The sequence below is a fragment of the Phocoena sinus genome, chromosome X, assembly GCF_008692025.1.
Source record: "Phocoena sinus isolate mPhoSin1 chromosome X, mPhoSin1.pri, whole genome shotgun sequence".
Classification (NCBI taxonomy): Eukaryota; Metazoa; Chordata; class Mammalia; order Artiodactyla; family Phocoenidae; genus Phocoena; species Phocoena sinus.
In genome coordinates, this window is record NC_045784.1 from 6,021,814 (window position 1) to 6,036,548 (window position 14,735).

The 14,735-nt window shown below is 45.1% G+C and overlaps 1 protein-coding gene across 4 annotated transcripts in view; it reads right to left on the minus strand.

Moving 5' to 3' along the window:
• The window catches only part of ANOS1 (anosmin 1), a 192,237-nt gene that overhangs the window by 42,563 nt on the left and 134,939 nt on the right, over window positions 1–14,735 (minus strand). For all 4 annotated transcript variants that reach the window (XM_032619052.1, XM_032619051.1, XM_032619050.1 and 1 more), the window contains exons 4-6: window positions 13,725–13,947; window positions 4,527–4,711; window positions 2,007–2,136 (exon numbers count right to left, since the gene is read on the minus strand). In XM_032619052.1, coding sequence (XP_032474943.1) covers window positions 2,007–2,136; window positions 4,527–4,711; window positions 13,725–13,947 — 538 coding nt within the window. The remainder of the gene's footprint in view (window positions 1–2,006; window positions 2,137–4,526; window positions 4,712–13,724; window positions 13,948–14,735) is intronic.

Genomic DNA, 14,735 nt, shown 5'->3' on the forward strand with positions numbered 1-14,735 from the left:
ACTGGCTAACAAACTTAAGATGAGTGAATTTTATGGTATGTAAATTATATTTCAATAAGGCTGTTAAAAATTCTTTTCCCAGTAAGACACATTTCTACGCTTGATGAGAACTGACTAAGGTGAGGGAAGACGGGGTACCACCTTGTAAACGGTGATGTATCCTTAGCCATATCCTGGAGGAAATGCTTTCAACTGTTTAGTGGGTATTATATTCCCATCATTCCGTGCTGCCTCTTCAGTGGAAACAGTAGCCTCTGCCACAAGTTCTAGGCATGGTATTTTTGGTTTCAGAAGTACAAGAACTGAAGTCTGGAATGCTGAATGTTGGGCATATTTGTAAAACCAAGAAACAGAACAATTTAATGGTGACTGCAAGGTTTCCCCCAAATGGTGCACTTTCCTTCAACAAAAGCCTGTTTAAATTTGAGGGATGCTGCTCTAATTCTAGACATATACGGTCCTCAGACATGTAGGACGGGCTGGGACAGCACGGCCTTGTTCCTTCCCCAGAATGGATGCCTCTTTGCTGGTTGGCAGCCACCGGGCCGGCCCTGGGGACTGTCACAGGGCCTCTGCCCAGACCCCGTCCGACTCTGAAAGGGATTCCACCTCTGTCTGCAGAGGCTGGGAGCTGCTCTGCCTCATGTCTGGACATGAAGCCATGATCTGAGAGCGCCAGACCCCCATCCTGCCGGCAAGGGAGGAGATGGGAACACACTGTGACCACAGCACGCCTGGACCGCATTTGAACTGCCAAGGTCAAGGTGAACGCTTCTCGAGCCCTGTACTGATCCCTGCCTCTGAACCCACTGTTAATTATTTATTCCCACGGCCTCTCTCAGTCCTCGGACCACTTGGAGACAGTCCTCAGACAAGGAAGGTCTGATGTCTGTATTTCTTATTTCATTTTGGGACCTGCTCAGTGTATCTGCCTCGGGGTTGGCGGGGGTGTGTGCTCTGCACCTCTCTTTTCTTAAAAGGACTTTTTCAAAGAAAGACTTAAAAATTTACAACGTACACCGTAACAGAATTCCAACACCAAATTGATCTGCTTGCAAGGTTCCCACTTGAGACCTATGATTGTGCAGAGAAAGGTGTGGCTATATTATCTGGTGAGAAACGGACAGACTAACGGAAACATACATTCTACCCAAAACGGAACGGAAATCGCAATTTATAGCAGCCAGTTCAAACCTTCCCGTTTTGAAAGACATGATTGATGTTACCAGTCTCACATTATTCATTAATATCATAATGTATTCTTAAAATAAACTTCAACGAGCTCCCTAAGAGGCTAACTGCTGGTTAGTAAGGGAATCACCTGACGAACGTCTATCCATGAAACTGGCCCTCACTATTAGCCAAGCAGATGGATCATTAATTCAGAGCACACACAGCCATCTCAACACAACTGGAGAAACAGACACGGAGCTATTATTAATATCCAGTCAAATGATGTCCTCCCACTATCACAGACTAAACTAACCACAAATGTAATATACTTGGTATTCATCGGATCCCACAGAGGTTTTAAAATAGCACTGAAGTAGGAACTGAACAAAATGATAGCCGTGATAAAGTGACTCGGGAGGGATTTAAATTCTGCCTCTTATGAAACAAAAGAGATTAATTCACACTCAGTATAGCAACTGTTTCAAGAAACCTGCACAGTCTGATGTGGCAGAAACCAAACCTTTCTCTCCAAAAATTAACTGAATGGTGCTTGACTCAGAATATACTGAGAGAGCCAACGGAAGTTGGTCATGGAAAACCATGACTTCAGAGTTGAGAAAACCCCATCCCATTATCTCCTGCAGTCCCTCAGAGGTAAAAGCCCAGGGATGGTCCTAATCGTAAATTCGCCGGCACCTTCAGACCCATCCGGTCCCGTTCGCTAAGCACAGCACAGCCACCTGTTGGCCAACCACACGTAAGAACTTGGAGAGGTGAGACGGATGCGCCCCCGTGGCGAGTTGGGCGTAGAGGGGCAGGCAAGCGATACTGACCTTTGGAGGAGCGGAAGTGTTTGCTGGGGGCGGTGAAGCCTCGGGTCCCGTGCACGTTCACGGCTGCCACTCGGAACTGGTACCACCTGCTGGGCCGTATGTCGGTCAGCTGGACCCGCTCATCCGTGGTCTGAGGGGAAAGTCACAGAGCACAGAGATCCCCTTTATCCTGACGTGCCCATCAGGTCTGTTTTAGAAACGCACGCACTCGTCAGCGCATGCAACACAGCCTCGCCGTGCCCTGCCCTCCTGGATGAGAGCAGCCCGTCCTGCTCCGGGACGGGAGGGGCTGTCGGGGACCAAGGAATTCCTAGGGAAGGTTCCAACTGCTTGCTTCCATTCATAGGTATTTTACCTCAAAGAGTCAAAGCTCTCTGGAAGTCAAAATCTCGTGACAAATGCTTGGGCTGTTTTAAAATCTGGTGACTAAATACAGCCTTGGAGAGATGTCATCAATAAATTATAGAATAAATACATGAAGTAATCATGACAGTATAGAGAAAATGAAATCGACTTTAGTTTATAGAGGGGAAATGCCTCCTACTTGCGTGCCAGATATAATTTTGGAAGTATGTACGTGAACCCACACGCTTAAATTCTGGAAGTACATTGCAACCCAAGACTTTTTTGTTTCATTTGAGTAAATCATGTAAGATCTGCAAAGAGTCGTGCTCCTGAAGGGTGAGGGATGTTTCATCCAAGAAAAGGTCCAGAGAAGAAAACTGGACAATGGGACAGGTCCACAGGTCTTGCTGTCCCTACAGCTACGTCCCAAGACATCAAACAGCTTGAGCATCTTCCCACTGTCCTCCCTTTCCTCAAACTCAGGGCAATATGCCTGCTTCCAGCAACGTCCTAGGGTAGACGTGAAACCTTGGCCTTGACTCCGAGGGACAGACGCCCAAGTTCTATGCCTCACGTGCGCCAAGTGCTGAGCTCCGCTTGGCGCTCGGTGGATGAAACTGGGAAACTGAACTGAAACCCTCCTAAAGCTGAGTTTATAATAACTTATTGAAAAGGATCGTCATGTGTATTTTAACATTCAAAAGAAGCTAAGCATTTCCGAGATCAAAGGAAGAAGATGACCTCAAGTGTGGCTTTCTACCTCGTTTGGCAGCATTTGAGATAACATTTTCACCGACTTGTTTGTCTAGTTTTAGCTTTCAGTTTAAGGAACTAAAGCCAGCATGCTAGCCACAGCATTCAGCAGACAGAGAAAGGAAGCATTACATGTGGTATTAACTAGTGAAAATAGTAATAACAACAGAAATGATAGTGCGAGGTCTTTCCTCTCTCCGGATAAGAGGATATGAAAGAGAAGGGCTTATCATCAGTTACTTTCATAAATCTTCAAATTTATAATTTGGAAATATTTGGAAATTGCATAATTTGGAAGAGTTACAAATGATACTGTAGCACTGTTTCAGGGAGAATGCCATGTAAACCAAATATAATTTCAGGCTGCATTCTGAACATCTTTATGTTTTGTTAAAACACAATTTTTTTAACAAAATAGGTATGGAATAGAATTGCTAAATTTATCTGACCATTTTTTCTTCCCCCCCTAATTTAAGATGTTTCTCTTAACATCTCATTTCTCAATGATCAGGTGGGATTTAAAGCATTTTAGTGTTTATACTCTCTGAGATGCTACTCTTGCAAAAGGGACCAAATTCTTCTCCTAAACACCTGGATGCTGAAATTTATTTTATATTTACTGAAAAAAAAAATCATGGGAATCTTGTCCTGGGAGGAAAAAAATGACCTGATCAACTTCAGGACAGAATTTCCCCCTATAGACCTACATGTAGAGAAGGCATTTCAGTTGCTGAAAAGCCTGAAGCAGTTGCATATTGACAATTGATTCTTTTCTCCATCCGTGGAGTCTGCCTGCAGCTGGTAGTCCATTTAACAGCTCTTAAAAAGAAAGAAAATATTTTGCTTTTCACATCCACAAGACAGAGGAGGTAAAGCACTGGGAAGATAAACTCCATCCAGGTGGCCTCCCAGTTGGTAAGCTGACCAAGAAGAAGAAAGCACTTAGGGGAGATTGATGAGCTGCTGGCTGCTTCCCACTAAGTAGTTTTGTGATATGAATCTTCCTCCCGCCACGGAAGTCCCATGCGGAATAAAGGCTTAAATGTAGGAGAAATAGAGGAGAAGTCGTTGAGATGATCAAATAGCACATTGACCAGTCCTACGGGTGTTGCATTTCCCTCACTCTAGTCGGTTTTAAGTTTATCTCAAGGAAGCGTACTTCTCGGAATAAATGTGAACTCTCATCAGAAAACCGTCTCCCTTCCACGTGCGCCGTGAACACATTAAGCCAAGTTTCTCGTGGTACCCGGTTACACCTACAGAGCCCATCCCGTCTTCCGCCAACATGCAGGGCACGTCCACCTTGGATTACGTGATTTCGGTGCTCAGGTTGTTTTGACCACGGCACAGCAAGCTAAGTTTCTCTCTGTAGGCGAAGGAGACACTGCCTCAAGGGGAAAACAATACCTATGAAGCACTAACCTGGGCTACCGTCTGCCAATGCGTGGCGTCGTCTTCACTAGGATGGATTCCATAATTCCATCTTCTTTGTACCACGTAGATCACAGGCTCAATTGAAATATTGAATTTTGAGGACCACTTAATCTCCAGCTGCCCGGACTGCAGTTCTGTGAATCGTAACTCCTTCCTGGGCTTCAGGGGGACACCTGAAACAGAACCGCGCCGGTTAAAACAGCCCATGTGTGACTCGGAGTGCGGTGAAAGTTGAGAAAGAAAATCTACGGAAGAGACAAATCTCATCTCGTGACAACGGATCCTCTATTTCCTTTCTTAAAAGCAGCTTCTCTCTATCAGGGGTTCACATTTGAAATCTCCTGACACGAAGTTCAGTTTCGCTCTCCCAGTTTTTTAGAGGGTCTAAACTGATTCCTGGTTCTGAACAAGGTCACCTCTAGAGCAATTCCTTTATGCATGTTCTTCCAAGTAAATCCTGTTACCAAGCTGCACCAGTGGAGGCTAACCCGGAATTCACACGGGGCAACAGTCAGGAGGAGGCTTGAGTCCTCTTTCCCACGTAACACGCTCCGTCTCTGCTGACAGATCCTAGGGTCCTTAAAGCACGGTTCTCAAGTTTGCTCTCCTCTCTATCTGAGCGAGTTTTCCTCATAAGGAAAACATCATAAAGCCCAATCCTCTCACGTGGTCAAATCTTATAAGAATGGTTTCCGAAGCATGGGTCTTGTGGATTCTCCAACTGACTGCTGGACCTCTGCCCCACTGACTTACCGTCTACAATTGGAAAAAGATGAATTGATAATGTTTGGTTTGGGCATGAGTGAGTGCCTGGCTTCAGAAGTCCCTCACAGGTGCCTCACTGGAAAGTAGTTCATCATTTTGATTCCTTTTTCCCCCTACAGTGCATGCAAGTTGCCTGGTAACTGAAAGATTTAAGAACCACGGTTCGAAATAGCAGCCGTTATGGAAAGGGAGTTTTAAAACAAATTTATAATACTAACAGGACATATGAAACTAACAGAATCAGGTACAGTCTACGGCGTCGTGACGTTCAATGCCATCCAAACCAAGAACCCCAGCTGCATTAAAATCCTTCTTTGCTGAGGACGAGTATTTGCCTAAAGCACTGACAACTAAGCATTGGAAATGGTTAGCTCAGAACGCTGCATTAATTTTTCCGTTTCTTGAGTTTAAACTGAGAAAACTAGAAAATGTGTAAATACAAAATATAAGCTCTGATGCATGTTAGTGATGTGGCTGAATTCAACTCATTTCATTCTGATCTTAATCCAAGCCAGATCTTGTGCTGGGAACTTTTAAAGCATTAAACACTGAGGTGGACAGAGTTGGATAATTTTAAAATGGCATATGTATATCTGCTCAAAAGCTCACTGACTCTTAAAAACTATTTTCTAGGGCTTCCCTGGTGGCGCAGAGGTTAAAAATCCACCTGCCAATGCAGGCGACACGGGTTCGAGCCCTGGTCCGGGAAGATCCCACATGCCGCGGAGCAACTAAGCCCGTGCGCCACAACTACTGAGCCTGTGCTCTAGAGCCCGCGAGCCATAACTACTGAGCCCACGCGCTACAACTACTGCAGCCCACGCGCCTAGAGCCCGTGCTCCACAACAAGAGAAGCCAGGGCAATGAGAAGCTTGCGCACCGCAACGAAGAGTAGCCCCCGCTCGCCGCAACTAGAGAAAGCCCGCGTGCAGCGACGAAGACCCAATTCAGCCAAAAGTAAATAAAATAAAAATAAAATAAATTTTTAAAAAACCCAAAAAACTATTTTCTGGACAACCACAGTCACCGCCCCTGTTGCATTCTCCATGTTGATTTGCTGGCGGGTTGTATCTGTACGTTGCCCTTCACTTTACCATAAAGTTGTCTCATGTGATCCTTGCTGTGACCTCATCAACTGGATGAAGGGTGAAGTAGCTACATTCTGAGCCCCAGGGAATTGAGTCTGAGGAAGATTAAACAAATTGCCTGGAGCCATGACCCATCTCTGGTTTCTCCCTGAATTTTCTGCCACATTTCGGATTAGGAAAAGCCACTTAGAAAGGTAGAGAAACGAAGGGGTTTCCGTAGCTCTGCAAGTCCCTTGGACATTCTGATTCTAACGTCCTTGAAGTTCCCGGTCGGTGTGGGACTCTCCCGTCCTAGTCTTTGCTCCTGCTGTACCCCTGCAAGAGTCTTTTTCAAGCTCATGTCAGAAACTTCTCGGTGCCTAACCTTACACTTACGCTTCCATGCCCAGAGTATTTCTGCAGAGTGAGTGATTCTCACATCTACCCCCAGTCCCTCTCTGGGCTGCAGGACCTCATCCACCTGCATAAGTCCCCTCTCAAATGCCTGTCCCCAGATACGCCCCTCCTCCTGAGACGTAGGTCTTCATGACATCTCTAGGCTGTTGGACATCGAAGGGTTCCCAGAACCTTTTGTCTTGTGCTTGCACCTACCACCATCCTGTGGTTTTACTGCAGAGTATAGTTTCAGGAACCCCTCAGTCATCCTGTCTCCACGGTGACCACCTGTTTTAGGCACTTTCCTCTCCTGTCTGGACCGTCACCATAGCCTCTAACCCATCTCCCTGCAAGCCAGTCTCTTTTCTCTAATTCCCTCTTCACCGTATTTGTGGTTATTTTCTTCAAGTGGAGGAGAGAGGCTCTCCTCCTTCTCAGAACGTTCAAGCACATCCGTTTGCTACAGAAGGGAGGGAAACGTCTCTGCATCTCACTCAAGGCATCCATCTTCACCACCACCTACCAGTTATCTTTCAGTTGATCTCGTGGTACATTTTACGTGTCTGTCGCACACCTGCCTTTACACCCACAAACACACTGCCAGGCACTCCCTACTACCACGGCCTGTTCGTGGTGTCTCCTTCACTCTGAAATCTCTTTCCTTCTATTTTCGGACCACAGACCCTGGAATACTTCCAGGCTCAGTCCAAATGCCACCCTTCGGAGCCACTTTCCCTAAAGCTCCCAACTGGAAAGAAAGGCTCCATTCTTCTGCCAGCTCTTCAGCATTTAACCCGTCACTGTCGAAATACACTTAACTGCCTCCCTCCACAGCCAGCTCGTGTAATGATGTCTGTCTTCCCCACAAAGCTAAAACCCCAGAGGTCAAGAACCACGTCTCCTCAATTTCCACGTCACCATGTCCTCGTAGAGAGCACTCTGCAAGAGCAAATGGCCCGGAACTGTTCGCTGAAGAAACAGCCCAACCCGCTGTCTTATTCTTCTCTCAGGAATACACCTGGGGACGTAAGAGGACTCGGAACATTTACACACATGTTTGGGACAATGGTAAACCCCTCTCCGCTTGGGAGTCACGGAGGGGAAGGAGAAGACTTATCGCAGGCGTTCAGTGCCACCTTCTCTGGCGTGTGTATCCTTTCAAGGAGCTCACGTCTCCTTTTCTGCCAAGGTCCTATGGCTCAAACATTCCTTTACTTACTATTTCAAGAGACGATGGCTGGCTAGTTCCTGAACCTCACAGAGCACTTGCACTTTCTTGGCTCTCCACGTATAATCCTCTAGCGTAAACGCAGCTACAGTAAATCCTCGAGTCGCTGAAGCACCGTGAACGCGTCGGCAGCAGAGGTGCCGCTGCTGAGTTGCATCCGCACCCCCGTGCTCTGAGGCTTCAGTCTGGAGTATCATTCAACTACCAAGAGCCTTCATGGCACCACGATGACTGTCAGGGCACTGTCAGTTCAGATTCCTTCACCTGAGAATCTCTTTAATTATGACGTGCAATGGTCTTGCAATTTGCATTTTAAGAAACGGTCCATCTGGTTTGCATCAGGGTCAGCTGGCTCCCCTGATTGGGAGTCACTGCAGCCCTTGGCTGTAATTGTGTGCAGATGGGGCTCAGGCCTGGACCCTCAAGCCCTCACGCCAGTCCTTTCATAGTCCTTGCGAGCTCACCCAGCAGCCCGGCTGCATAACCAGATGCAGAGGATGGATCTGTCCTCAGTGTGGTTTTTATTATGTAAATGACTAGGATCTTTCTTTCCTAGTATTTCTGAACGTATTAGTCATCTGAAATCTAAACTATTCTGTTAAAAACTTCAAAAATGCTATCATATAACATCCAACAATATATGACAATATCGGTGCATTTTTTTTTTCTTTAAAACATAACAAGGATTTTGGTGAAATCAAAGGAACAGAAACCCAATGCTTCAAAAAAATGTTGAAACTATGCTGATAGAAAATTCAATAAAGACAGACCATCAGCAGATGCAAATCATCACAAGATCTGACTGTTCATATAAATATACTTGTCACAAGTCTAGGTATGAAAATGCAGCAAGATATTGTGTTCCGGGCTTTCCTGGTGGCACGGTGATTAAGAATCTGACTGCCAATGCAAGGGACACGGGTGCAAGCCCTGGTCCGGGAACATCCCACATGCCGCGGAGCAGCTAAGCCCGTGAGCCGCAACTACCGAAGTCCAAGCACCACAACCACTGAAGCCCGCATGCCTAGAGCCTGTACTCCGCAACGAGAAGCCACCGCAATGAGAAGCCCGTGCACTGCAATGAAGAGTAGCCCCCGCTCGCCACAACTAGAGAAAGCCCACATGCAGCAATGAAGACCCAACACAGCCAAAAATAAATTAAATTAAATTAAAATTAAAAAGATATTGTGGGGCTGCTTCCCTTGTGGCACAGTAGTTAAGAATCCGCCTGCCAATGCAGGGGACATGGGTTCGAGCCCTGGTCCAGGAAGATCCCACATGCCACGGAGCAACTAAGCCCGTGCGCCACAACTACTGAGTCTGTGCTCCAGAGCCTGTGAGCCACAACTACTGAGCCCGCTTGCCACAACTACTGAAGCCCGCACGCACTGGAGCCCGTGCTCCGCAACAAGAGAAGCCACCACAATGAGAAGCCTGTGCACCGCGACGAAGACTAGCCCCTGCTCGCCGCAACTAGAGAAAGCCCGCGCACAGCAATGAAGACCCGACGCGGCCAAAAATAAATAAAATAAATTAAAAAAAAAAAAAGATATTGTGTTCCAGGGATAATATCTCTCATAAGGACAACTGTACTCAAGGAATTTGTGTTTACATCACATTAAGGCACTCAGTCACGATATTCAAAATGTGAAAAGTTAATTTGTGAAAAGCGGCCCATCTCTAAAATCCTGAGGTTTACGTATTTCAAATACTAAGAGATTCATGGAAATAGTAAGTCAACTCCATCATCACATCAGATCTTTTGGGGAAGAAACAAACTGATATAGGATTAATTCCTGGTTAGCACCTGGTAAAGAAAAATGACTGCTGTGTCACGGCCACCTACCTAACTGAAGGCCACAAACTAGTCTGAATCTTTACATTTGGAAAACAAGTTCAGCTTTTCTCTTTCCCTCCCCAAACCAAATGTCCCAGTTGGGAGTGAGGAGAGGCAGTAAGATACTAAAGCATCACCTCTAGACAGAGGACAGTCCAACTAGGCTGTAAACCAGACCTAAAATAGGGGAGGATCAAAGGAAAACCAGTGCCCCAACGAACCAGAGCTTGTGTTTCACCCATAGAAGACCAGCTTGTGAATTTCCCACAGTCTCACGAAGCTGTGCGTGTCAGAGACTAGCACCTTCGGGCCTAGTTTACCCACGGTAACATGGTCAAGTCTTCCAGGGGGCTGCTTCTAATAGTTTTACTTGAAGGGTGAAGGAAAAGCTCTCTTTTGTTTTCCTTTGTTTCAAACCCTAACACCAGTCTGTAAAGTTAACTCAAGCATCAGGCAAGGACACTTCTCACAGCATAACCCAAATTAGACGCGCAAATGTAACACGGGACATTCTGTTATCATTTTTTCAAAACGCACAGTGTTTTGAAAAACTCACGTTTCCAGCATATATAAAGCCTTCGAAGGTATGAGATCAGCCTACACCCCATCTTCCTTTCTACAAAAGTGGACCAGACAGAAAGGATATATGTGTTTCCATGTATTTAAAAATTTTTTCATTAACTCAATAAGCGATAAAAGGAAAAACAGGACAGCGGATGGCACGTAGCAATTTATGGCAAAAGTTAAGAAAGTGGTTGGTCCACTTCAGTGAGTGTGTGCGTATGACCACCTTGACGAGGAACTGCTGGGCCGGGTGGAGGTTGGTGTCCTTTGATTTTGCACCCCGGTGCTCACCCAGTACAGGTCATAACCAATGTCAGGCACTGCCCATAACTCCTAACACATAGTCAGTAATTACTATCTGAGCTGAAATGTGTCAGTACTTGGAGATCCAGGTGACATCAGTCCCTTTTAAACTCAAAATGGGGAAGACGTTAAGAAAATGCCCTCTGGGATTTCCTATGCGATGACACTTCAATAAGTATATAATGAATGAATGAATGAAACGGACGTGAGGAACTTGCAGGTTTGCCCAATAGAATTTGGTTCTTCATGAGGTATACTTTGTATCTAATTTAAATATTACAACTCCACAAACTAGTTGGAAATAAAGTTCAAAGAAAAAAAAGCTCCATGTTATTTATGAGCCTAAAAACTACTGATGAATCAGTGGTTGTATGAGATTTAATCTATTTGATCTTGATCTATCTTTTACTGGAGCTATAATACAATAATACAGGGGTGCCCAAAGAGGGCTTGAAGTTTATGGTCCTATTACAGTAGCTGGATAGAGTCAAAATAAAAATGACAGGAGAGCTGGCCCAGGTGGGAACAGGCATTAGACGCATCGCTGCTGCCAACCCCTGGATCCCCTCAGAGGCGGCCTGCGACCTCAGCCTCAGCACTTGTGAACTGACAGCAGGACTGGTGCAGCTCAACCAGCGGTGGAGCTCCTTCTTCCTAAGGAAAATGCCTGCACAGACCCGGCGCGAGCAGAGACAGGCAGGCAAGCTCGTTTCCCACCGGTTGTTTTGGGGCAATAAGGGGGCACTTATGAAGGTGAGAAGGACAGTGACAGCTGGGCCTCCAACGGTTGTCAGGCTGATCTGCATGCATGTTGATGGCTGGATACATGTTTTTCTCCTCACAAAGCCAAGCGCTGGGTCAGGAAGGACCCTTTCCCAGAGAGGCTGGCGCCATCAGCACCAGAACCCTCTTTTTATTCTTTTTTGCGGTACGCGGGCCTCTCACTGTTGTGGCCTCTCCCGTTGCGGAGCACAGGCTCCGGACGCGCAGGCTCAGCGGCCGTGGCTCATGGGCTCAGCCGCTCTGCGGCATGTGGGATCTTCCCGGTCGCATCCCCTGCATCGGCAGGCGGACTCTCAACCACTGCGCCACCAGGGAAGCCCAGAACCCTCTTTTGACGACTGTCAGATGCTCTCAGGACATGGAAGCCAGCCTTCATTCAGAGAGCAAGGAAAAAGTCTCTATGTAGTGTGGGTGTATATATATATTTTTTTTTTTTTTTCCAAAAGAATACTATTTTATCCTTGTGCTCATTATGCAAAAGTCACTGTCAGGTCAACAGAGTCTTTTTATTCTATTTGCGGTTAGCCCTCCATGAATTGCCTCTGTCCACAAACACCCAGGTCAACACTTACTTGTAGTAGAAAGGCGACTTAGGCACTTGAGAAAAGCCCATCGTATTACGTTTAAATTGCAGCTATCTTTTAATCATTAATCATTTATGCTGGCCCTTTGTAGAATACTTCCCTTATTCTCGGTGAACCAGGCATACTTGAAATTTATACTGACTCTTCACTGCTTCCACATGAAAAGCATATTTTAATTTATATTGAGTCCTTTAACCGCCTCACTTTTAAAACAAAAAGGGTTTTACAAATGGGTTTTCAACAATCATTCTAAAAGCATCCTATTTTTATGGTAAATGCTGATACTTCAATAGCAAATGTTCTATAATAACAGAACAGGTTTCATAATAGTAGCCTTTTAAAAAATTAAATGGTGTTAGATTGGGCAGAAGTGATTTTATGTAGTTTATAACAAACGGCATGGAAACAATAAAACTTTAAATCCATTAAGGAAACGTCAGTCTGTTAAGAAAGGGAAAGCAGCAATTATTTTGAATCTGAGACAGTATTTGTGCCAGGTTTCCAAGGATCTTAGGGGAAAAAAATTGGAAAACTGCATGGATTCCACAGATTTCAGATAAGAGTATTTCCGAGTGGCAGCTGGAGGAAGATGGCGCAGGTATGTGTCTTCTGGGAGACCTGAATTGTTATAAGCCTAAGAATGGACTTCTGAAAATAGTCAACAAGCCCGTAATGCAGAACCGGCATTGCAACAACATACACTTGATGCGTGAGAGGGAAAGTGCGAGAGAGCAAGAGAGATTTCTTTCTACTTATAATGAATGATGCCTAGTGACCGATTCTATTTTTCTCTTCAAATGAGACCCAAAAAAGTAACGAAATGTTATGTCTCCCATAGTATGCTTTCTGGCATGCCAAACTATACATAATACAACAGCATGGGTTTACCATACAAGCACTTTGTCACACTTACAGAAAGAGGCATGTAACAGCATAAAGGAGTTAAGTGCTCTAGAAACTGCCTATGGATGTAAACCCTTACATCGGCTAAACTGTTTGATAACTTGCATCCCTATCTTTTGGAAGAGGACAATTCCTCCATCTGGAAACTTAAGATACTAATCAAAATATTTAAAGTTCCCCACAAGCACACTTCTGTTCTTGGATTGTGCCAACAGAAAACCCACAATAGTCATGCGTCTATTATGCGTGTTTCAGCTGGGCCCCATCGCTGGCCTGTTTTCCAAGGATGTAAATACAGTTACTCCAAGGTAGCGAGTGGAGCTTCAATCATTTACTCATGTTGGAGGAAAACACAAAAAAAGTTCCTGAATTGATGGTGGCCTTCCTACATGTTAACTTCTAAATGAACTCATATGATATAGCTATTATTTTGTAATAACTTTAAATGGAGTGTAATCTATAAAAATACCGAGCCACGGTATTGTACACCTGAAACTAATACTGTAAATCAACCATACTTCAATAAAAAAATAAGAAGAATTCCCATGAAGGATTTACTCCACCCCAATAGGAGTTCACTGGGGCTGATTTCTATGGTCCAGTAAGTATTTTCAGATGTTTGTATGTGGCACAAGGTACATTTTCTTATAGTTCTCGCTTTCCTTCCAAGTCACATCTTTGACATCCTTCCTCACACGCACACAACCCCCCCTGTGACCCTGGAGGTCCCCTCGCCTACTCTGCTCTGCTCCTTACCTTTGTACAGAGTCTTGGGCACCTGGCAGGTGTGTCCACATCCATTGGAACAACACTTCTTAACCCCAGAGCATTCACTGTCCACTTCACAGCTTTCGACACAGGCGGCGGCAAAGCCACTGGCCTTCTCGGGAGCTGGGCAATCCCCTTGCTTTACTGACAGGATGTACTTGAGGAACTCACAGCTGGTCAGGCATTCATAGTTCTTCTTGGGGAACAGAGGCTGGGAGAGAATAGAAAAGAATTCTCCCGTTAAAGACACACGGAGTCTGATTTCCAAGGCGTCGGAAAGGCAGGTCAAAATTCTTACTCCATCAAAGTCTCCCTTGAATTGTTTACAAAGTAAATGTACTTGCTTTCTTTCCCCCTAAAGAAGTGATGTTTTATGCTAATTTTTTAAAGGACTATGACCCATCAGAACTTTATTTTACATGCAACAGATACACATCAATTACACATACACGCATTCACAGATTATTGTTACATTTTGAGTTCCGATATTGTAAATTTAATGTACATCGAGACATCAATACTCTGACAATTAAATACCAGGAAAAAATTTCACACTCTAATTTAATTACCAAAGGTGGAAAACTAGAAACACTAGCTAGAAAAAGTATAATTTCAAGGTCTGAATTAGAATTGTAGATGAGAATAAAAATGATTGTTAATAATCGTATATAGGGCTTCCCTGGTGGTGCAGTGGTTAGGAATCCGCCTGTCAATGCGGGGGATACGGGTTCGAGCCCTGGTCCGGGAAGATCCCACATGCCACAGAGCACCTAAACCTGTGCACAACTACTGAGCCTGTGCTCTAGAGCCCGCGAGCCACAACTGCTGAAGCCCACGTGCCACAACTACTGAAGCCCGTGCGCCTAGAGCCCGTGCTCCACAACAAGAGAAGCCACGGCAACAAGAAGCCTGCACACCACAACGAAGACCCAACACAGCCAAAAAAAATTAATTCATTTTTTTAAATTAATGATACATAAAATTTGAAAATAACATGAA